Source organism: Peromyscus maniculatus, chromosome 15, assembly GCF_049852395.1.
Source record: "Peromyscus maniculatus bairdii isolate BWxNUB_F1_BW_parent chromosome 15, HU_Pman_BW_mat_3.1, whole genome shotgun sequence".
NCBI lineage: Eukaryota > Metazoa > Chordata > Mammalia > Rodentia > Cricetidae > Peromyscus > Peromyscus maniculatus.
This window is the reverse complement of record NC_134866.1, coordinates 41,218,769-41,244,018: the sequence shown is the minus strand read 5'-3', so window position 1 is coordinate 41,244,018 and position 25,250 is coordinate 41,218,769. Positions and strand designations below refer to the sequence as shown.

Sequence of the window (25,250 nt, the reverse complement as noted above, 5' to 3'; positions counted from 1 at the left end):
CACAGAGAAACCCTGTCTCGAAAAACCAAAAAAAAAAAAAACAAAAAAAAACCTGTTTTTGGAAACAAGGTCTTGCTCTATAGTCCTGGCTGGGCTCCTACTTGCTATGTGCCTGAGTTGGCCTTAAATTATTGGCAATCCTCCTGCCTCACTCAGCCCCTCACTCAGCCTACCGAATACTAGAATTATAGGTATCTGCTACCATGCTCCCTCAATGTTTTTGTTTTTTTAATTAATATATTTATGTTTATTTATGGGTCACAGTATTACAACCTAATACATGTTTATGGTGCCTAATAATTAAACCAGAGTAATTAGGATTTCCATTCCATTAAATACTACTTCTATAAATTATGTACCTCCAAAGTCTCTCCTACTTATTTTAAATGCATAATTAATTGTTGCAGACCATACTACCTTATGTGCTATACACCATTACAACTAATTCTCATGTGAGTCTATTTTGATCCTCTTTATTTAAATAATCACACTTTAAATATAATTATGCTTTAAATAGTCTCATTTCTCATCACAGTGCAAATATGACACTTTTATAAGTTTATGAAGAAAGAAAATAAAATGTGCTTTGTTTATAAATGATATGTTTGTGCGCCTAATCCCCCAATTTTGAGGAACAAGTAGAGTGTCCCAAGAGAGAGAGAGGGAGTGATTGATCAAGAGAGCACAATTTCTAAGACCATAATTTGTTTTTTGCTTGATTTTATAACTTATGTGAACACAATGAACTATGAAGCAATAGGCATTAAATAATGACAAGCAACACTTTTTTTCTTTAAATTCTGTAGTGTGATGGGGCAAATCAGAAGATGGTACATTTTTGTCTGTTTGGGCAGCTGTAACAAATCATCAAGGACTTACTGGCTTAAATAAGCAGTTATTAGTATTCCGTGATCCAGAAGTCTAAGATCAGGCGCCAACCTCAAAAGAGTTCTGTTGTGGATGGCTAACTTTTCAGTGCATTCTCAACATAGTAAAAGGAGGATGAGAGAGCACTCCTGGGTCTCTATGATAAGGACTCTACTTTCATTCATAAGAACTCTAAGACCATGACCTCCAAAAGCCCCACCTCTTCAACATTACCTGGGGCCAAGGAACATAAGTGTTCAGCCTGTTGCAGTCCTCACATGTCCTGGCCCTTGGTAACACAGACTTTCTCTGAGGTCTTCAGGCAAAGCCCTGATCTAGTACTGCTGTGAAAGGGGATTGCGCATGTCACTTACTCCCCAAATCCATCAATAGTATGTTTTGTGGTTAATACATTTGTTTAGTTATGTAAAGCTTTGTTTTACCTTGCCTGCCTGAGGCACCTAATTGGTCTAATAAAGAGCTGAATGACCATTAGCTAGGCAGGAGAGAGGTAGCCAGGGCTGCCAGGCAGAGAAAATAAACAGGAGAATAAATCTAGGCTCGAGGAAGAAGACCAGAGAAGGAGGAGAGAGGAGTGAGGAACACACCAGAGCAATTAGCCAGGCAGCCGTCAGCCAGCCATAGAGACGCAAGAAAGTAAGAAAAGGTGAAAAGCCCCAAGGCAAAAGCTAGATGAAGAAAAACAGGTAAATTTAAGTTAAAAGAGCTAGCCAGAAACGTGCCTAAGCTAGGCTGAACATTCAAAACTAATAAGTCTATTTGTCATGATTTGGGAGCTGGTTGTTGGTGGCCCAGAAGAAAAAGCCTGGCACACTGCACTCACACTTCGCACTGTTCCATCATTTCATGTACTGCCAATAAACTCAGCCTGAAACACCTCAGTTGAGATTCCTGGCAATGGTGTGTTGTTTACTGCAATATTTTACTGAATGCGCAAAGTATTTTGCTGTTGCAGATATTTAACTATGCAAAAATGTGTTGCATTTGTTTAACTATATAAAGATGTGTTGCGTTTGTTTAGTGGAATATTTGTTTAACTACGTAAAGATGTGTTGCATTTGTTTAGTGGAATATTTGTTTAACTATGTAAAGATACGTTGAATTTGTTTAATTATGTAAAGATGTGTTGCTGCTTTACCTTGTCTGCCTAAGGCACCTGACTGGTCTAATAAAAAGCTGAATGGCCAATAGTGAGGGAGGAGGAATAAACGGGACTTCTGGGCAGGAAGTACAAGGAGAAATTTAGGCTCTAGAAAAGAAAGAAAAGGAGACCACAGGGAGACATCAGGGGCAAGCCAGACATAGAGAAAACAGGAAAGTAGGACATACAGAATGAAAGAAAGGTAAAAAGCCCTGAGGCAAAATGTAGGTGATTAGAAACAGGTTAAATTAAGTTTAAAAAGCTAACGGGATAAATGTAAGCTAAGGCAGAACATTCGTAATTAATACTAAATCTCCATGTCTTTATTTGGGAGCTGATTGACAGCTGAAAAAAAAATACCAACTACATTTTGCTCTTTGGGAAACACATGTTTTAATTGTGGAAAATAAAGATTTTTTTTAACATTTTCCTACCACCATTCTGCAACACTTAAGCATAGGTCAGTATAATTCTGAATTGTATTGTATTAAAATGTTTGTTTTTAAAAAAACATTGTTTGAGTTGCTTATTGGAGTTTTATTCACACACACACACACACACACACACTCACACACACACATCACTAAACAAATTTTTTGTTTAGGAATAGAATTTTCATTGGTTTGAAATGACTGTAAACATATTTTTGCCCTTTGTAGCAACTACTATTACTGATAATTACAAAATCAAAATAACAATGAACTCTGAAAAACAACTGAAGATGTTCTCTCTCCTGCAGTATCAAATATGCAGCTGGCTGGTGGTAGCTCACACCTTTAATCCCAGCACTCAAGAGGCAGAAGTAGGCAGATCTCTGTGAGTTTGATGCCATCCTGGTTTACAGAGCAAGATCCAGGACTGCCAGGGCTACACAGAGAAACCCTGGGAGATACACACACACACACACACACACATTCATCTCTTTATTGTGCAAATTTGTTTTCATTTTTAATCAATGGTGAAATTATATGGATGCCACAAAGTCATTTTAAAATTAAATTTTATTGCCAATTATCTGCAAATGTTTGACTTTGTCCTCCCAAGATCTGACCATCTACTTGTTCCTCTTAAAGACTTAATTTTGACTGGACTCAGAAGTGGAAACTGTCAGCACGGATGGCTTACTTCTCTTGGCAACCTGTTCCTGGCATATCCTACAGCTTCCTCCTTACTTTTCCTTAGTGTTTTGTATGTCAGCATTTGTATCAGAGGACACATGGAATAGCAAGACACCGAATCTTGGGTACTTTGGTCCTGGGTTTCTTACCTTCTTGGTTTAAGGGCTTTCTGGCAACATATTGGGAATGCCCCCTTTTTGAGAAACTGAAAAGGGTTTGGATTCTGCTAGCTACTTTGGGCCCCAACCACTAAGACTCAGTAGGATCTGTCAGTCCAGAAATATCCCCTCTCTGTCCCTCTCACCCCCGATAGTAACCAAGTTGAGGGCACTCAGGCATCCAAATGTATCCACAAACAGACTTTTGCTTCCCCTCTCCAGTTTTCCTTGATCCATAACAAAAATGCCCCCCCTTTTTTTTTTGCGTTGACACTATCACGGGTAAAGACGTCTTGCTTCATGGGAAACCTTGTTTGTCGTCCCACTGTTGATTTTAGACCATACAACCGTTCTACTCGTCATCCGGAGCACCAGCAGTTGCTCCTGTGGCCATGCTCTTCCCATAGAAGGCGCCAGGCTTGCCTTCACGATCCGCTTCAATGAGTGTCTGACAGCCAGTCTCCGGGAAGGAGATATTCAGCTTCATCTTGTCCAGCTGACTGCTGAGGAGGCGTCATGAAGAAGAACAGTGTTTGATTTTCATTCCTGTCTTTATGGACCCGTATACCCAGGGTCATGTAAAAATTTCGTAGACAAAAAGTCGAGTAAGCAAAACATACTTAAGAAGCCTTGGTCTGATATTGAAGAGAGAACAAAGTTTTCCCTCCTTAAAGGTCCACGTTTTGTCTATTTAATGGCTTACTGTAATTGCTTATTATACAAGGACAGAAAATCTACTGGGACGTGGAGTACTTAAAAGTAGGGACTTGGTTTTGTTATCAGTTAAGGTTGGTCTCAAATTGTGTCACTATCCTGATAGATATAAATACTTTATATTAGAAGATGGTTACAGGAAATTACATTGTTCAGTTAAAGGTATAAATGTTTACCTTAACAGCTTGACTTTATCCACTGAGTTTGTGATAATTAATCCATTGACTACAGTCTTACCAGCCCCTTTATTGGCTTCTTCCCTGTTGAATAAGCACCACGAGCTTCTTACGTTAATTCCAAAATGAAATAGGTTCTGTGTTTACAGTTGGTTGCATCAGGAATCAAATCGCACTGATTGCAGATTCACTATCTGAAACATAGCTGAAGAACATGCTTTCTAGTGAAGTGTCGAGATGATCTGAACACAAGGTTGAAGTGGCCCCAAAATGGAGCCTGCTAATAACGACTGGGGAGCTTCCCCAAGCCCCACTGTGGCTTTCATGGGAATCTGCCTGTCTTTGCCGTGTATTTCTAGTCCTAGAAAATTCTTTACTCTCTAAATTATATTAAAACACACACACACACACACACACACTCATTCAGGTATTGAAAGACAGTGTCAGCAAAAGCAGTCTTTCATCTACTTAGTATTGGTATATAATGTCTACATATGTGGGATAGTGAACAATCTATTTCAATATACATATAAGATTAATATCTTGACCAGATAAAGGTAATGATATATTTATCACCCTAAATGTGCACTTTTTTTCTGCCTTGGAGGTATCAAAAATCCCCTCTACTAAGTCTTGCAAGAGCTCTGAGTAACTGCTGTCACCCATGCTTACCTATGGGACCATCCACAGGACCAGCTACCCTCCTGGGCAGTGGTACCCATGTTCATGTACTCAGCCTTTGTCTGTCTCCCTTTCTCCTTGCTCATTCAGGCCTCTCACTACCCTCCCTTTATTTGCAAGAGGCTTGTTTTACAAAGCTTCTCTATGTAAATGAAAATGTGTTATTTGTCATTTTGTGCTTGTGTAATTTCACTTAAGATAACACCTGGGCTCACTCATGTTGCCACACTGATAGCATTTCATTATTTTTAAACTTAAAAAAAAAATGATGCCTTCTTTCTGTGGAGGACAAGAGAGGCTCCCTAGTAAGACCTAACTCAAGGTCAGAGAATCTGAGCTTGCTTTACCCAGCAGGGCTGCATACTGGGGTGATTTGCCCCCCCCCCCCATGGTTACCAGGTGTTTTGAAGGGTCTATACTTGGCTGTACATTGTGCTTTAATCTTTGAAGGGGGAAGACTTTTGCCTCTTCCCTGGGCATTGTATAAAAAGTCCTTTGGAATAAACCTCGAGGCAACTGGGTATTGACCCAGGGCCCTCCTGAAGCTATCCAGTGTCTCTGTCTTTTCTCTCCATCCATGTCTATATTTCTATCTAATACTTCCTCATTTCTCTCTCCTCCCCCCAAGAATCCTTTGACAGGAGAGAGCTGGACTCCCATCTCTCTCTCTCTCTCTCTCTCTCTCTCTCTCTCTCTCTCTCTCTCTCTCTCACTGTGTGTGTGTGTGTGTGTGTGTGTGTGTGTGTGTGTCCTACATGGCACATGTATGGAGACCATAGGACAACATATAGGAGCCAAATCTCTCCTTTCATTATGTTGTAATAGGACCCAGACCTTAGCACAACTGATACCATGTTAGAGGTACCATTTTGACCTTGAAGCCCAGAGCATAGGCCCTAAAATACCTGCCCAAAATGGAACAAAAATCTAATCTATCAAAGACCTAGTACATAGTTCCAGGAAAGTCTTTACATGTACTGACCTTGCTTTTTTGGCTTCTGCAACTCTGTTTCTTGCTCATTGAACTGTTACAACCAGGATGTGTTTCTTTGTGCAAAAAAAAAAAAAAAAAAAGGGGGGGGGCTATAAGCTGCATGATTTGGGCATGTTGGATAGAAAGAGGTCTGGGTGTAAGGGAGACACCGTCTTCAGGGTTCAGCCTCAAGAGAGATGGACAGAAAATGGATGGGGAATGGAAACGTATAACAGAATAGCCAGCATGCTCAAGCCCATGTATCCTCACTTGGGACAATCTCAAGATGAAGCGATGTGTCTTGCCAGGTCAGCTACTGGTGAACTTAGTTCGTCTCAATTCCAAATGGTTTGGGATGATTTTTTTCAAAGCCCTATTAATTCAGGTAAAGTTTTAAGGAAAGCTTTACTGTGTTGCATATGATATCCTGATATATGTGATTAATATTCCAGATAAACATCAAAGTGTTTGCATAAATTCACAAGTCCATCCCCCCATACAGAAAGTTAAATTAACAAATTAAAACCTGTAGGGAAAAAAACAAAAACAAAACAACCCACTCCCAACTTTAAACAACAGGAATCTGCATAAAATGGAAGCTATTGTGAGTGATCTGGTTTAAGACTAAAGATGCTTACCCCTTTCTTCCAACATTCTGAAAGAGCAATATACAATTTTAAAAGAAATTTGTGACAATAATTTAAGTTAGCTAAAGAAAATTAGTATTCAGATGGGTTCTAAGTGGAAAGTAACACATATTTATTTTAGGTGTGAAAATATTTCTTAAAGAAGGAATAATTTGCTGCTACAGGAAAGAATGAGAGTATAAATACATTTGCAAAAAAAAAGTTGCAAACTTTTTTATTTTGAGATAAAATATAACAAGTAAAACTATACTATTACTACAGTTTGAAAGATTTATGCAAATGATTTCCCTTTCTAATATCATTTTGCATCTAAAATGGACATTAACTTTTTAGCTTAAAGGATTATATATATAATATATATACAATAAAATATTTTTTTAATTGCATGTATATATGTGTGTCTATGTGTGGGTATATGCACTTGATTTCAGATACCCTTAGAGACCAGAAGAGGGCATTAGATCTCATGGAGCAGAAGTTACAGGCAGATATAAGTGGGGCAATAGGTGTTTTGACAGGTCTTCTGAATGGGCAGTACATGCTCTTAACCACTGAGTCATTTTGCCAGCCCTGACATTAACTTCATCTGATGGTGGAAATTGACAGCCCACAAAGAAAAGCATTCAACAACATACTTAGTTGCTTTATGACTATTAATAGAAGCTGGGCTTGGTGGTGCACAACTTTAATCCAGCACTTGGGAAGCAGAAGGAGGCACATCTCTGAGTTCGAGGCCAGCCTGGTCTACAGAGTGAGTTCAGGACAGTCAGGGATACACAGAGGAACCCTGTATTAAAAAACAAAACAAAAGACTGCTAACAAATAGATGCAATCAAAATAATTCTTTCATCTTAGGTAAAATTTTCATAGGAGTTTGGTGATGGTTGCTTTAATTTAATGATACAAGCCTATCATGGAAAAGTTGTGTGTAGGCATAGGAAATTTTTCATTTTTCTAGCTTCTTACATTTTCCCCCCTTTGGACAGGATTTCTTTGTGTAGCTTTGCACCTTTCCTGTAACTCACTCTGTAGCCCAGGCTGGCCTCAAACTCACAGAGATCTGCCTGCCTCTGCCTCCCGAGTGCTGGGATTAAAGGCATGCACCACCACTGCCTGGCAATAAATGTTTTTTTTTAATTATTATTTATTTATTTCTCAGAATCATGACTTCTTTTTGTATCATCTCTGGCAACAGTACAATTATTAATAATAATTACTATTTCTGCAAATAAAACCTGGATTAAGAATATTTTTTCAACCCATGATATAATTCAATTCTTTTTCTAGTGACTCTCATTTTCAGTACTTATATCTATTTTAATCAAAACTAGCACCTAAGGGTTTAGAAATCCAAGGTAAATGTGGGTGCACAATTAGAATGTGTTAAATAAATACACTATATTTCCTTTATAAATTGGTCTTTGTAATAGCACAGAAAAATTTAAGAATTAAGTAAAAATGTGAAATTCTTTCATTTAAATTACTTGCAAAAATAAAAAATAACTCTATTGACATGATCACAACATACATTGCATAGACTTAAAGTGTGAAATTCAATACTTTTTATACATCAGCAAAAAGGGACCACTGTCAGCACACCGTTTGTTTTGAAGTATAGTCTCTCCTAAGAACTGTCAATTGATCACCACCTCTTCTCCATTTCCTCTCTCTCTCTCTCTCTCTCTCTCTCTCTCTCTCTCTCTCTCTCTCTCTCTCTCTCTCTCTCTCTCTCTCTGTTCTGGATATTGGAGCAAAATTTTAAAAGTGCAATTTATCCTTGATCACTTCTCAATCTTCATAGTGTAAAAATGTGTTCATGTTTTCCTCATGATGTTTTGGGTTCATAAGAATTTGGGTTTCGAACCAAAGGCTGAGGGGCCCCCAACTGGATCAGGCCCCCTGAATGGGTGAGACAGTCATTTGGCTTGATCTGTTTGGGAGGCAGCTGTGCGTTGGTGCCGGGTCCTGGGCTCGTTGCATGAGTTGGCTGTTTGAATCCTGGGACTTATGCAGGGACACTTGGCTCGGTCTGGGAGGGGGGGAATGGACCTGCCTGGACTGAGTCTACCAGGTCGATCCCGGTCCTCGGGGGAGACCTTGATCGGGAGGAGGTGGGAATGGGGGGTGGGCTGGGGGGAGGGGGAGGGGGGCAAGAAGGGGAGAACAGGGGAATCTGTGGCTATTAGGTTGAACTGAATGGTGTTGTAAAATAAAAAAAAAAAGAATTTGGGTTTCAATAAGAATTTTAAAAGAAAATTATGGCTGACTTGCAAATTGCTAATGTTAAATGCAGATGACACAAACGGATGCTTGTTTAGGTCCTTAAAGAGGGAGGTGAAGCAATTTTGAAAAAAAATCATCAAACAGTATAACCTTCATGATGTCATATTAATCTGTATTTATTCCCTATGTCTCTATATATTGGTGAAGGAAAATATTTATTCTAATTGTTTATTTTTTCCTTCCTTCTTTTTCTTCCTTTTTTTGGGGGGTCGGGATGACAAGGTTTCACGTTATTGTTTAGATTGTTCTTTAATTAGCAGCAAATCTCCTGCCTCAGCTCTTAAGTGCTGGAATTCTAGAAGTAGCCTCCATATTTGGCTTAGTCCTTTTCATTTTATCACCTAGAATGCTGACACACTTCACAAACACAGATCTAACCTCCCCATGTGAGTTTTTTCTGTTGTTAGAGAATTCTTAGTTGTTCACCAGCCTTTCCTGGAGGTTAGGTGCAGACTGGGAATATGCATTTGTAAATGCTCCCATCTGCCCAGATCCACCGAAGGCTAGAGTTCTGCTTACCACTCTTGTTGGGCATCTGGGAATCTGCTTTTCTTTATTTTCCCGTTGTCGTTATTCTCTGCTGTATTTCTCAGATACCCTCTGTGTATCTGTAGATTGTGTTGAAGCAATGCAGTGTTTGGCAGCTGCCAATCCACTGCCTCAAAGTCGATTCTGAACAGCTCCCAGATGTTGTATATGCTTCAGAAGACACTCTTGGACCTTGTAGAAAGTATCTATGTTCTCTCTTTGGCTGTAGCCACTTACAGGTCTACTTTAAACCACTCTGCAGTTGTTATTCTCTTTTGTATGTAGAGGGGCTATGCATACCATAAAATATGCCTCCTCTCTTAAAGGGATAACCTTTGGAAGTCAGAGGGAGAAGACAGGGTATCTTGCTCCAACAGTCTCCGGTTCATTCCTTTGAGACAGGATCTCTCACTGAATCTGTAGTTAGTTTGATGGCCACCAAGCTCCAGTGATCTTCCAGTTTCTATCCAGCACAGTGCCAGGCATATGAGGCAGTGCCTAGGTTTTTTACCTGGGTGCTGGGGTTGTAAACTCTGGTATTTATGCTTGCATTGCAAGTGCTCTTATTCAGGGAGCCATCTTCCCAGTCCATTATTATTATTGACTATCTAATTGTATCTACTCATCCTTGTTGCTAAGATCTTTGGAACAGCCTTGCTATAATCTTTTACTTCCCTGTGATGAATTCCATTTTTTCCAAGTTAGAATCTAAGTAAGCCTCACAGTGACTTAGTTTCACGAATCAGATGTTTTCTGATATGCTTCTGATTTGAAAGGACTCCAACTGGAGAAACAAGCAGGACACATGGGGGTTATTCCTTCAAGAGAGGTGGCATATTTTATGGGTATACCGTAGAGGATGAGATGTGATCTGAAGCTCAGGTGTCAGGGTCAGCCACAGAGATCTGCAGTTCAAACCCTGATGGCAGTGGGATGCTGAGAAATGGGTGGAAGACAGTGGACTGGTGAGCAGGAGAGTCTAGAGTAGAGTTCCTGGTCCTGGGACAGAGAAGCCCTGGTCCTGGGCCACTGCATTGAATGCAGCAAACCTGTCAGGACAGTGGGTAAAAGATATGGGCAGTGAAGGGGGAAAGCCTTCTCCCTTCTAAAGGAGATAGCTGATGCCTGCTTTCCTCCCAGGGAAGGCCCTGTGTGTCACGGTGATGTCTAAGTTTCAAATCCAACAAACTAAGGTAAGTTTTTATGCTTCTGCGCCACCAAATAAAATTCAAGTCAGATGGGGCCCGTGGGTCGCCTGCCTGCTTTCACAGCGAGAAGCACAGAGTTCATAAAGAAGATAAAGACATGGTGAGATAGGAGAGGGTGGGCCCTGGGGAGTGGGGAGAATTGACAGAAGGAAAGGCTGGTTAGCGGTGTAGAATGCAAAGAGAGGCCCGGTTAAGATAAAGACTGAATGGTGTCCATTGTGCTCATTGTATTGGGAATCTCGGGAGTCCTGGGTGATCTTTGTCAAGCCTCCTCGGAAGAAGACAGGAGAAAAGTCCAAATGACAGTGTCCGGAAGAATGGGTGAGGTGAGGTCGGAGGTGACAGAGAGTGATGACTCTGCTAGGGTCTCATCTACAGGGAGATACAAGAAGGAGCTTTATTAAGATCTAGCTAGGCCTCGCACCACACACACACACACACACACACACACACACACACACACACACACACACACTCACACTTTGAATGAATTAGGTGAACTTTACTCGCCATATTATTTCAATTTAATATAATTTAAAAATATGAGGTAGATGCATAGATGAAAATGAATAAAACCACTGCAGAAGGAAATGTGTAAAAAGATGGAGAAGAGGGGCGATGTGATAGGGAACACAGATACAAGGTTTTTCAGGGCCCAAGGGGAGGAACTCAGAATCGTAAGGGATTGGGCACACCTAGGCTCGTGATGCCAGTGGAGGGAAATCCTTTCAGGTTTGGTGGATGAACAAGGTATACTGACCACAGGGGAGAGAGAGGGGGGGTTTGAGTGGGACACGGTTGGAAATGTGAGCGAGGGGAATGTGAACACAAAATGCATGTTGAGACTGGCCTTACTGGGATTCTAGAAAAGTTGTCCATGAGAATTCCCGGTAGTTGAGGATCACTCAGAGAGCTTGAAATCATTGCAGGGAAGTTCTTTATTTTGCTTTGTATTCGAGTTACCCGAAGAGTTTATTTGAACAAGGATTCTTGGGTGCTGCTGTCTGTGAATTTGAGTGAGTGACACAGAGGTAGAGCACAAGAACTTCCTTTTGTAATACATTTCTGGCCACACTGATGCTTCTGGTCTAGGCATTTTGTCAGTGGTAGAGGGAGCTGGAGCTACAGCTGCTGTTTGGGGCATTCTGGAGCTTTTTTCAGTATGTTCTGCTCCGTGAAGCTGGGGTTCTTGACTGTGTAGACCAGTGTTTCTCAACCTGTGGGTCATGACTCCCTCAGGGGTTGCATATCAGATTCCCAAATGTCAGATATTTACGTGGCAATTCATAACAGCAAAATCACAGCTATGAAGCAGCAACCGAACAGTTTTATGATCGGGGATCACCACAGCATGAACTGCATTAAAGGGTTGCAGCATTAGGAAGGCTGAGAACCATTGACGTAGCTGCTGGAAAAGAATTTCAGGACCAGCCAGTAAGAAGCTGAACTGGAGTTTATAGAGAAGAAATTTTAGCATAGACTGAAGTACAGCCTTTAATAGAAAGAGCCATACTTTAAAAAAGGATGGCAGACACTCGAGTGTGGGTGTGGACTGCTATGTGGGGGTGTGGAGTGTGGGTGGGGACTGCTGTATTGGGGGTGTGTGGGGGTGTGGGGTGCGCTTAAGTGTCTTAGCAGTAGCCCTATAGACAGTTTTGGTGTCTTCTGAAGTTGGTTTGATCAGAGGGGTTTTTTGGTGAGATCACAATGTGATTTCTGAGGTGTAGTAGATAGGATTACAGCTGATAAGGTAAAGCCATAGGTCATAGTGGTTGCATAAGGGAGTTAAGACAGGATTTTTTTTTTTAAGATTGATTTATTTATTATATACACAGAAGAGGGCGCCAGATCTTATTACAGATGGTTGTGAGCCACCATGTGGGGGCTGGGAATTGAACTCAGCACCTCTGGAAGAGCATTTGTCGCTCTTAGCCTCTGAGCCATCTCTCCAGCCCCAAGACAGTTTTTTTAAATAGTAATTTTTTTTTAAAGCTGTAAATGGTTTATAGGCTTATTTTTGAGATTCCCTGAAAATTGCAGGTTTATCCATGGGAACAGAGCGAGGCCACACCAGGTCATACATGCTTGACCATCAAGCATCACGCATGATGCCTTGCTTTCTTACCATTCGTATTTGAAATCTCTCTCTATAGATGGAATATTATCTCTGTGTAGGCGACCTTCACGGCAACGTTGCTAAGTATGTTGTAATTCGTGACTCTTACCCAGCGAGAGACTTCAGCCAGTCTCTGGGGTGAAGTCTCCTCTCCTGTTCCAGGTCACCCCCCCCCCCCCTTTTTTTTTTTTTACTGTGTTTCTATACTGCATTAGTTTCACATGCTGGATAGATACACTGCACAAAGCCCATTTTGATGATGTCTCCTGGGGCACTGACCCCACAGAAAAATCTACCTTAGGGGTCTCTTCTCTCACTGCCTTTTGAATTATTCAGTCCCTGTTGCCTGCAGACATCGACTCAAGCCCACCACATTGTCAGCCATGGAATGGTCTTTATATCATTCTTTCTCCATCATCGCTACTTAGGAGCTTTGTACTAAGGCTGTGGCAGCATCCAATTGATTTTTTTTTTTTTTTTTTTAAACTGGCCTTAATTTAGAGGCACAGTTTTGGTTTTAAAAATGTTTGTGGGTAAGTGAATTTTTTTCCTCAAATTTCCCTGGGAAACAGTATATCTAAAACCTCTTCCTTACCCGAGTTTTAACTTTTTCCTCCGACTTGTTACTGGAGCCCAAAGTTCTTGAGAAAAGCTTATTCGCTGGAGCCAGAGCCCTGAGTCCTTGGGGAATGAATACAAGAGATATTTGGTGGGAATATATCTGGCCACTAGCCTTGCCAGTTGGTTCCTTGGCCATATTCTTAAAATAGAAAAATGACAAAGTATAGCTTTGCCAGGACGACATTTGTTCTAATCCAGAGAATATGTTTTTAAGTGTTTGAAGGACTCTGCCACAGGAATCTTGGTAGCACCAGCCAAGATGTCTGAGGCCCGAGGATGGCAAACCCCGGTGACCATCCAGTGCTCATGGGGGGATTCCAGCAAAATAGAAGCTGGGATTTGGACATGCCTGGGCAGGTCTGCTGACTACAGAGGGCAAGCATGCCTGGAGTCTATTTACATAACAACTTTTGGCTGGGGCAAGATTGTGTCCTGCTGCAAATGGAAAGTGGGATGGACAAGCAGAAATGCGTCAATCTTGGGAGCTAGGTTTTGGAAAAGAAAATCTCCTTTAATAAATGAGTTCCATTAGTCAACAGGCTTCTTTCTAACCTGGCAATTGCATAGTTTATATTTGCATATTTGGTAGCATGTAAACCATCGGCTCTTTTTCCCTCTTTAGTGATCTATGGCCTGATGCAGAAATTTGAACCCAGATTAAAGAACATTGATTTTCTTTATTTTACCAGCAAGAATTCAGTTGGGTGTGTGAATAAAAAGATACAAAAGCACATTTTGGGTTTTAGAAAAGTTGACAGATGATTTCCTTTTTTTATAGAATTTCATAGGAAATAATATCTCTAAGTCTATTTTTGAAAATAGTACACTTTTGCTATAATACCCAGAACTGTTAAGTTTTGTTAAATACTAACATGGACAAAATACTTTAAAAATTATATTTACCCTCCCTTCAAAAGTTATTTATGCTCCCGCTTCAGGTCTCAATTGGTATCATTTCTCATTTATTATTATTATTGGGTGATAATCACACTAGTATTTTTTTCTTTAGCTACTAGGAATCGTTAGAGTAGGGGAGGAAACTTACTACACCAGGGTGGGTGCCAGCCACTGAAGTCAACACTTTACACATAGGCATCTTTGCATTCTCATGGCTTTGTTGTGAGATAAGTCCTTTCATTATCCTGATTTCAGAGACAAAGCAATGGAGACCCAGAAAGGTTAAGTGAGTTGTGTACTTCGTGTGGCCAACCGTGGGGAGATCAGCGATGCTGGGGATTTGGAGTGTTTTACTCTCATTTTTAAGAAAAGACTGATTCTCCATTTGGGAAATTCATTTTTCAGGAACTCTCTTGCAGCCAACATTGGAAATTTAAGTCAAACTACTGACTCACTGGAATTGTTCTCCAGTGCCTTTTGTCATACCAATGAGTATTTTTAGTTTTTTTTTATTACATTTATTTATCTTGTTTGTGTGTGCAGTGGGAAGAGGACAACTTTTCAGGGTCAGGGCTTCTCCTCCACCAAGCTGGTTCCAGGAATCGAACTTGGATCCTTAGGCTTGGCTGCACGGTCCTGAACTTTCCCACAGGGCCAACTCACTGCCAGGAGATTTTTTAAAAATGGCTTTGTATTTCTGTTGCATGAGTAGATGTCTGTGTACCTCTCCTTTCTGGGATTTTTTTTCAATTTGGATATATTTTCAAATGTACAGGAAATTTGCCCAAAACGATAGCACTAAAATCCCTACAGCTTTTTACTGTGACTTGTCTGTTGGCAACCTGCTCCCTTTGTCTTTCAATATACTAGACGTGAAGACGAGGATAAAACACGCAACACTTTTGAAGCTGCATAAAGATTATTGGTACATTTTGCTCTTCCCCTGAGTACTTCTGTCTGCCCTGACTGTAGGACCACTCTTCACATAGCTACAGTGTAGTAATCAGTCCTAGCATAATTACTGTGGGTACAGGACTTTTCATTGGAGGACATTCTGCGTCTGGGAATTAACCCGCTGTGCCTTATAGCATTTCGCTCTTAGGTACAGTCTTGCAGGTAGATGCCTTTTAGGTGTCTTGAGAGTGATTTCAATTAAAGTAGATTTAATTTTTGTCATCTCTGAGGAGTCATATTCCATATCATTTAAAAAAAATCTAATTTTGAGTGACATTTGACAAAAATTGGGCTTTTGGCTGGTTTTTCATTGTCATTTCATATTTTGTTATTCTGAAGGATTAGGATGTATCAAACGAATATTAAAATTACTTACTAGCAACTGTTTCTCCTAATAACATTATTACTAGATAATGTTTAAGTTCCATAGTTTTGAGTCATAGCTGAAATTCCAAAAAATAATAATATTAATCTTTAAAAGGAAATTTCTAGGGCTGGGAATGTAACTACATGGTAGAGTGTTCACCCAGAGAAAAGCATCTTTCTTCCTTCCTTCCTTCCTTCCTTCCTTCCTTCCTTCCTTCCTTCCTTCCTTCCTTCCTTCCTTCCTCCCTCCCTCCCTCCCTCCCTCCCTCCCTCCCTCCCTTTCTTTGTGGCGTGGGGTTGCTATTGAAGCTAATGTAAGATCAGTGTGAAGTATACGATTCTGAGATACAGGTTTTTACAAAAGGCATGCTTGATGCAACTACAGAGTACAATTTTAAATAAATAACCTGGATGTTATTTAAAAGGCAAGCTGTCAGATTTACCAGTCTTGCTTGCCTCTTTTTTTTTTTAAACCCTGATTTAAAGGGTGTGTAGCATCACAAACCCACTTCCCAAAGGGCCCTGAAACTGTATCTGGACAGTCCTCTTTCCTCCTGAGAGGCTCTCCCTAGTGGAAGCCAGAAGCTTCTCTGCCCTGGAGAATTTATAACCCTCTCCTTCTTAAGGTTAGTGGCAGTTGGTTAGATTTCTGAACCTCCATTTTCCTTTCCTGGGACTCTGGGGAACAAAATTCTTCAGGCTCCTGATCTCCTGATCTTTAAATAAGTGCCTACCCTTGTTTCCACCTAACCTCTCCTTAGGTGACTAGTTGAAAGCCAATGGTCTCTGATGGTAATTTTTAGTAATCATTTATAAGAAAAGGGGATGAACTTAACAACTAGGACCTTGGTCCTAAACATACTTGTTTAGCACCGGTGATATTGATTGTTTAGCACTGGTGATATTGATTGTTTAGTACTGGTGATATTGATTGTTTAGCACTGGTGATATTGATTGCTTAGCACTGGTGATATTGATTGTTTAGCACTGGTGATATTGATTGTTTAGCACTGGTGATATTGATTGCTTAACACTGGTGATATTGATTGTTTAGCACTGGTGATATTGATTGCTTAGCACTGGTGATATTGATTGTTTAGCACTGGTGATATTGATTGTTTAGCACTGGTGATATTGATTGCTTAGCACTGGTGATATTGATTGCTTAGCACTGGTGATATTGATTGTTTAGCACTGGTGATATTGATTGCTTTTGGCTCTTTTCTTTCCTAGTTTCTTTCACTTCTTTCCATTTACAGTCCACTGACATTTTTAACATGCCTATGTTCAGAATATGAAGCACACAATCGAACTAGAAACCTGTGTATTCCTGTGTATTACAGAGAGCATTGTTTCTGTCCCAAATACCACACGGAGGCTCTTCAGTGAATCATAGAACTACAGACTATTGGCAGGCTTTCTCCTATCTTATTCTTCACTGCGAACCATAGACATCATGATAGGAATTACCTCCACTCTCACTTTCCCAATGGGCCATCACTATACCGCCCAGTCCAGTACTTGATACTGGATTTTTGACTGCGCTTATCAGATAGATATGTGTCAGTCTGTTTCTACTTTCCTTGTGATGTACCTGACTGCCTTTTTTTTATTTTAAAAACAATTTTACTTTTTTCTGTATGTCTGTGTGTCTGAGTGTGCACACATGCATGCAGGTGTTCACGGAGGCCAGAAAGATCACCAGATCCCTTGGAGCTAGAATAATAGGCAGCTGTGGGCCGCCTGATGTGGGTGCTGGGAATGGTACTCTGGTCCTTTGGAAGAGCAGCAAGTGCTTTTAACCACTGAGCAAATTCTCTAGAAAGTGTTGCCTTTTCACCAATAGGAAACATGCTTCGGATGAGTTCAGTAGGCTACAGCAGGTCCATGGCTGTGACAAGACAGCTAGGACTCGTAATGAGAAGGTGTTCATAGGGATACTGGAGTGTAGATGTGCTTCAGAGAAGCAGTCACATCTACAGTGGCTATTACCACGTGCCTGTCCTGTAAGAATTGCTGGATCTCTGATCCTCTTAATTTTCAAGCTCCACTGATTTGTGTCTTTTTTTTTTTTTTTTTAATTTTTTTTATTTTTATTTAAGGCTGGAGAGATGGCTCAGCAGTTAAGAGCACTTGCTACTCTACCAGAATACTAGAGTTTGGTTCTCAGCCCTCATATGGCAGCTCACAACCGCTTGTAACTCCAGTCACAATAAAACCATGCAAATAAGGTAATGTTAAAAATGGATGCATGTGTTTCCCTGCACATCTGGATACCATGGGCATGCCTAGAGGTGGACGCCACAGAGCTGACATGACAGTGAGACTCCGTGTGGGTGCTGGGAATCAACCCTGGCTCCTCTGGAAGAGCAGTAAGTACTTAACCATGGAGCCATCTCTCTAACCCCAATTTGTAACTTTAAAAGAGATCATTTATTTTTTAAAATCGTGGTTTGTGCGCACATGAGTGCGGGTGCCCTCAGAGGCCAGAAGAGGGCACTGGATCCTTTGGAGCTACAGCTAACTGGTAGCTGTGAGCCACCTGATTATGGGTTGTGGAAGCCTAGCGTGGGTCCTCTGGAAGTGGATGGAGAACACATTCTTTTAACCTCTGAACCACCTTTTCAGCTCTGGGTGATTTGTATCTTACCCCACTTTGTAGCATCTATTGCCCTCAGCACTTAATACCAGTGGTAACTATATCCCTATACCATGTGCATTTTTACACAAAAGCCCAAATAAGTTACTTTTCATCAATAGGAACTGAGACCATTGGCTTTTTAAATTTTTTTTATTTTTTCACTCATCGTTTATTTACAAATACACATTATAACTTTTATGTACATTGCACATTTACATGGTAGAAAAGTACAAAACTATATATTTAAATGAATTTATATTTAACTTGCCATGTTTGAAAATATAAAATTGCATCAGAAAAAAGTATTATGAAAAGCAAGAAACTTGAACTGATAAAGCTTTGATGGAACTTTTAGTGACACATTGGTTGAAAAAGAACTAATTGAAAAGGTACAGCCGACTCCCTCAAAGGAAACACCGAATGACAGGTTGAAAGTGTACTTTCACCTCTGTGTAGTCTCCTGACACCCACATCACTAGGTCTTTGGATCTGTAACATCCTAAAAGTACAGTTCTAGAATTTTAAAGCCTCTCTCACAATGTTTTCATCAGAACAAGGGAACGGAAGCAGACGTTTCCTCCAAGATGCATATCCTCTGTACCTGGTATCGGAGGCAGAGTTATAATGCCTTTTGGTCAGTCAAGATTCCTTGTAAACAAAACCCGAAGGATCAGGTATGTACAGAGTAGGCCGCTGAGAATCCAATAAATAAACATGACAGGAACTGACATGCAAATTTGTTAAAAAGTGGAAGAAAAAAATTCTAACAGCAGTGAAATGAAGAGAAGGCAGGTGAGTGAGTGAGTGGATTGTAAGGAATGGACTTCAATGGTTTACAAGGGGGAAAAAACGGTTTTACTTTACAAGCAAGAGACCTCACAATAAATAACAACTGCTCTTCCTTTCACGAATAAATTTCTTCAAAAACAAGGTGTACAGTCAACCAGACATTTTATGTATAAATTATAAAACATGACACAGTATAAATAAACGTCTACACGTCTCAACTATAGGCCTCATCCAGTAGACCACAAAATGACAATCTCTCCAGGCCCTGTGAGTAACAGTGTGGTCTGGGAGAGAGCTTTAGGACAAAGGTCCTTTCATGTATACTTTTCCCCCCAAATAAATAAGCATACACTTATTTACATTATGGACAATATATTTTTTCTTTTTGTTATTTTCTTTTCTATCTTTTTTCTTTTTTTTTTTCATTTTTCTTTTCATTTGTTGTGTTTTGTTTTGCCCAAGGGCTATGTCAACACTGAACACTGCTGGAGGGTTTACCACTCTAGAATGGAAGAGATAGGAAAGCTGTAGTCCTGGTCTTCTTCCTCCTCCTCTTCCTCCGTATCTTCCGAGATGGCTAGATGGGGGAATACAGGGGGAGCTGTTGTTTAAATTCGGATAACAACAGCGCAGAAGCAGCTCAGTGTACGTTTTCAAAGCCCTCTGATACAGCCACATTACAGCGTTGTATTTTTACATGACTTGCAGTGTGATGCTTTTGGTTTTTTGTTTTGTTTTGTTTTGTTTTGGGCATCTGCAGTTATGCAGTAAGTTTACTCAAACACAAACAAACAAACAAACCACCATAATCTATGAAGTCAAAATTGCAGAAAGTTCTGAAGAATCAATGGCTCAGGTTTTACAGGCAGATTCCTGAAATCAGATAAAAAGCGCTCGTGTTCTAGGTATAACTGCTTTTTTCCCTTAAGTCAGAGTTAGTAGCCGCAACTGCCATAAGCCGCAGCCTAGGTGTGATAATAATATAAAGCTGTCTTTGGAAAAAAAAAAAAAAAACTAGGAAAAAACAAAACAAAATAAAATCAACCCACAAACTTTTGAAGCGGTTAGTTTAGGTTCCAGGGTTCATGAGGCAACAGCAGAGCACAACACTAGAAGGAAGGAAGGAGCGACAGACAACTGGAGAGGTTTCCAGAGGCACCCCAATGGGAGGCCATCAGGTGGATCCTAGAAGCCAGGAAACATTGCAGAGAATTTGGCTGAGGCTCAAGGAATTGCTGGTGTAATGCAGCAGCTACCTAGCCTTTTAACAGAAACAGGCTTACACAGCGAGGTCCGCGTGTTTTTTTTTTTTTTTTTTTTTTTTAAACTGTCCATTCCCCAGGGCTTGCCCGAAAGTGCCCTTACATTGCAGCAAGGTTTAAAAATCGCACTTACAGTTGCAAGAGCCGGAGTGCTTCACTTCGAGCAGCACACCAGAGGAGCAGGCCGCTTCCTTCATGGCACACTCGCTGGCATACGTGGCATTGTCGCTGGCACAGACTGGCTCCTCCGATTGACTCTCCGGGCAGAGCTCGTCACAGAGGGAACAACGGCCTCGGCCAACTTTGAAATCCCACAGGCATTTTTTTCCACCACCGCACTGGATGTCGTCACAGGACTTTGCTTCTAGGATATAATACACCTGTGATGAGCAAACTGAGTGTCTCATTTCCTCTCTTTTTTACCTTTCCTCCATTCCCTACTCATAGATGTACACATTATACATCTTATCACTTACTAAAGGGGGTAATGAGGGTGTTATATTAAACTGCTTTACAATCACACACACACACACACACACACACACACACACACACACTGTGGTTTCTTACATTATATAGAACTTCATTAAACACAATATTCTTTGAAACAGAATTTCACAAAATCCGTGAGTGAAACAGGCATCTGATTACTTCCTATAAGTGGGATTAAAAAAACTAAAGTTCCATCAATTACTGGAATCTGATAACAGGTTTTAGGAACTGTTAAGTAATTATTTTTCGCTTCCAGCAAGTCTAGCACTTTAAAAAAAATGTGTAAAATTGTGTGAGTTCTAAGTTTTCTAAGATAGAAAACTGCTTTCTGCCAGTGAATCTAGAAGACAATGTTTCTCCAGGAGGAATGTTTTAGTTAAACAGTTTCCACCTAAACTGAGGACTTGGAATTACTCATTAAATAGCCCCACACAATGAGAACAGATCTCCCTCCCACCCCCCTGTTTCTTTCCTTTCCTCAATCCAGAATACCTACTGATACATTTTCCCTCATAGGCTAATCCAATCGATCTGCCCAGCAAACAGGTGGCCTTTCTCAGGTGGCAGGCACTAGAGTAAGTCACTCCATCATTTCCACACAGGTACTGCTCCGCAGAGGAAGGCTCTGGGCAAATCCGGTTACAGGTCACACAGTAGGCATTATTCGTCTGGTCTACCACACAGGTGGAGCTGCCTGGACAGAAAACATCCCGGCAAGTCTCTGGAGAAAAGAAAAAAAGAGGGAGACATTTCAATAGGCACCTTCTGGTCTTTAGGGAGTCATCAGTTGATATTATGAAGGAAATTGTTAAAGCGTAGCATCCAGATTTTAACAGGCATTTGGGGAGCCCGGCTGTTTCCCGGAGGATCTGTGACTCCAGACTGGCTCCTTCGTTACCCTTTAGGAGTTAGAAAAGAGCCCCTTATTTGGTATCACTATTCTGATTCCGGGGCTCTTTATGGAGACTGTCTATGAATGTGTAAGATACTGAAGGGCGGGACCTACTTTTACATTTGCCCTGGTACTGGACTTCCAGTTCCGGCTGCTCTTTACATCTGGCCTTAAGGAGTGCACATTCGTTGCGGTAGGTTTTCCCATCCAGCCCACACACTGGACCCTTCCAGGTGATGTTGGAACAGTCTGGGGCACAGACGCAGCGGGGTTTATTCTTCTTGTTCATACGACACTTTTTTCCAGGTCCGCAGTCCACATTCTCACACGTTTCTAGGAGTTGGAAAGAGGCAGGGATTCAAACCAAGGCCAGGCGGTTGGCGGGTCAGACCGGGGTGGGGTGGGGTGGGGGTCTCAAATGCCCTTGCGCAATCATGCATCCGAGATGGAGGGCCCCAGGCTGTCTTCCTGGAAGACTGGAAGGGATGGGGGTTGGGAACCTCAGGCCAGGTCCTGTATCCAAATTCTCTCAAAAGACCACACGGGTTGGCCGCTTTCACTACAACACTGAGCTAAGAAGCCTGGGGGGACCGACCTCTTCCGACCTTGTTTTGCCTTACAGCGCGAGCTGGATTTCACCTAGCTAACTCCACCATGGGGGAACATGGAGAAACCGAACAAAATTCTGCCAGTCCTAAGCCCCAGCCAGACGGTGGGAACGCTGAGGGCAAGACGCCCTCTACTGAGGGCCTGCCGCCTAGGGAAGAGGAGGCCCACCTTTACAGGGGATGCAGTTGGGGGCGCCCCCGTTGAAAATCATCCACTTGAAGAGAGTGTTGTCGTTCACGTCCTCCTCGGTCCACGAGGTGCTCAGTCGGCCGGTGCTGCAGCACTCTTCTTTGCTCAGCTCGGTCTTATACAGGACCTGGCAGCGGCCGTTCTTGGCTTGGCGGAGCCAGCAATTCCCAGCTGTGAAGGAGGAAGAGACAGGGATCAGGAGGTGAATGAGTGAGCAGTGGGGTGGGGGGTGGGGGTGAGGAGGAGGAAGGCTGCTGGAGACCCGCAGAGAGGCCTGGTGGTCTGGGGGACCAAGCGATGGAGGGCGCGCGGGGGGGGGGAGACAGGAGAGAGAAAGAGAGAGAGAGAGAGAGAGAGAGAGAGAGAGAGAGAGAGAGAGAGAGAGAGAGAGAGAGAGAGAGAGAGAGAGAGAGAGAGAGAGAGACTGGGACTCCAAACGGAGAGAGGGGAAAGACCCATCACCGAGGTGGGAGGTGGGCTAGAGCAGCCGCCGCAGCGCCCCAGCCATATCAATGTCAGTTACCAGTGACCCAGACACAACACGTGCAGCTTGCATTGACTTTTACTAGACTGTTTACTTTTATTCGTCCCATTTCATAACCTGCAGCGACTGGAAGAGCAGATTAAAGAACCTGACAAAAACAGGATGCGACGGATGTTTTTACATGTTGGTTTCATGTAGGCGGCAAGAGAATTATTTGTGACAGGGGTTAAGAAAGTAGAGAGAGGGGAGACGTGGAAGGGAGGGAAGGAGGGAGCGAGGCGGCGGGGGGGGGGTGTAGGGAGAACTGAATATGAACCTTCAGAAACAGATCAAGCAGAAGACACTAGTGAAAAAATGAAAGCAAAAAAGCAGCCGGGCCCAAGCCGGGATCTGCCCTGTGCGGCCTCGAGGCGCAGCCCGCCCGCCCGCCCGACGGGCCCGTTTTGCAATCCGCCAGCCCGGAGCACGCCCGCAGCCACCACGATCTTTCGAAATCTCCGAGGGCTGCTTTCCCTGGCGCCCACGTCCCTGCACCCAGGCAGCGCCCCTATCAGAAAGGCGGGCTGCCCAGCCTAGAGTTGGGCAGACGGCTAGGGCCAGTGCCCGGGAGGGCAGCTTACAACACACAAAACCTTAGGGCTCGAACAGGAAAGCAGCCGTGTGAAAGGGGGGAGGTGTCCACCGGGCCACATATACCTACCTCATGTCTACCAAGAACTCTTTGCAAATAGTTTCTTCCCCTAGCCCTCTTTCTGGGTTCGGACTTTGGACAAGAAGACTTCTCATGAGCCACCAAAGTGACTCCAGCAACTGGGGCGCAAGCTGCACGATCACCACTATTAAAAAAAAATCTTGCCCGGAGACTAATTGTAATAAAATAAATCCATTAAAAAAATTTAGAAGATAAACTTCAGAAATTTGCTCTTTACTCCACGTCAGGATTTAAATCGCGCGTGGGCTGCTTATTGTTTCACAGAAAGTTAACAGACGAATGAGCCAAAGTGGAGAAAACTGTAAAGTACTTAAAAGACTTCGGGCTAATAATTTGGCTTGTCCTTTTTCTTCTCCTCTTTCGCGGGGCTTAGGGAGAGGGGTGGAAGGAGCATCCACCAACACTACCTCCCTCTAAAAATTTCAGTACCCACATTTCCAAGTTTGGGCAAAGTTTCTGAAACCACGTCCCCCAGCCACCCAAGAAAATTCGGTATCTCCCATCCCCCACCCCAAGTCATTTTTTTAAAAAAAAGTCACCAAAAGATATGGAAGGAAGATAGGTTAGATTGTTAGTAGGTCGACTGCACTCTCCAGGCTACGGATGCTCGCCCTTCTCCCGAGCCAACCAGGGGAGATAACATCTAAAGTCATTATGACCAGAACTTGGAGCATCTATCTACCCCTAACTACTGAGGTTCCAGGTCACCCACTCACGCCCTTTCCTTGGAGGATAACCCAGCTCTAAACTCAGCTCTCTACCCTAAAGTGTCACTGTTTCGGTCCTTTTCCCCCTTCCCCCTTTCTCCCGGAGTAGCCGAGTGGCTCTAACATCTTCCGAGAGAGCCGCGTCGGTCAGAACAGACCAAGTCGAGAGGACAGAAAAGTAGAACCCCTGCCCCAGCCGAGCCTCCGGGCGCATCCCCTTCCACTCACCCTGGGCGCTGCGGTCCTCCATGAACTGGCAGAGTAGCAGCAGCAGGAGGCAGAGCCCGCCGGGCTGGTGCCTGGCGCAGACCATCCTGGGGCAGGCGCAGGACGAGGAGCGCGGCGGCGGGTGGCTCGGGCGAGCGGCGCGCGTCGCAGAGGCGAGCGGCGGAGGGCGCAGCGATCCTGGCGCAGCCCCGCGCTCGCCACCGGCCGCCCGCGCGATTCAATGGACGTCAGAAGCCGGGCGCAGCCGCGCTTTAAATCTAGACGGGGGTCTTAAGGTTTGAGGTGGGCGGTCTCCCAGTGTGTGGGGCTGTGGGAGGGCGGCCGCGACCGAGGGTGTGCCGGCTCTTTGGGGGTGGGGAGCTTTTAAAAGTTCAGTGTGAATCAGGTGACATTTCCCACCTTCTGGAAACCCTTCCCAATTATCTGTCGGAGGTGCCCGAAATCAAAGAGGCAGGAGGGGAATCGCCGAGTTCTTATTTGCGTAGAAGCGGGAGGGGTAGGGCCAGGGGCGGGGGCTGGGGGCGACGCTTCGGGGCTGGAGAACACCCACCAGTCCTGCACGCCGCCGCTCGGAGCCGGCGCGCCCGGGGTGGCGTGCGAGAGTGTGTGTGTGTGTGTGTGTGTGTGTGCGTGCGTGTGCGTGTGTGTGTGTGAGTGAGGGCTCTGGAGGAGGCGGCCGGCGGAGCGAGGGGGACCCCGGGAGTTGGTCCCCGGCAGGCACCTTTGCTCCGGGGCTCCAGAGAGAATTCTTCAAATGCCGCAGGATCCCGGAGCTG

At 43.0% G+C, this 25,250-nt stretch overlaps 1 protein-coding gene across 3 annotated transcripts; it reads right to left on the bottom strand.

The window, feature by feature from the left end:
- Positions 1-18,241: 18,241 nt before the first annotated feature.
- Fst (follistatin) lies at positions 18,242-24,953 on the bottom strand. Of its 3 annotated transcripts, none has more exons than XM_006979436.4 (6): positions 24,475-24,953; positions 22,323-22,514; positions 21,660-21,878; positions 21,150-21,374; positions 20,295-20,522; positions 18,242-19,476 (listed from the first exon to the last, which is right to left on the bottom strand). In XM_006979436.4, exons 1-6 carry the CDS (start codon positions 24,557-24,559, stop codon positions 19,394-19,396), a joined length of 1,032 nt encoding a protein of 343 aa, XP_006979498.1. In that variant the 5' UTR covers positions 24,560-24,953; the 3' UTR covers positions 18,242-19,393. The 3 variants fall into 3 exon arrangements, with proteins under 3 accessions (XP_006979498.1, XP_015853583.1, XP_006979497.1); XM_015998097.3 differs by having other exon boundaries at positions 18,242-19,772; positions 20,295-20,525; positions 24,475-24,949; XM_006979435.4 differs by having other exon boundaries at positions 20,295-20,525; positions 24,475-24,945.
- Positions 24,954-25,250: the final 297 nt, after the last annotated feature.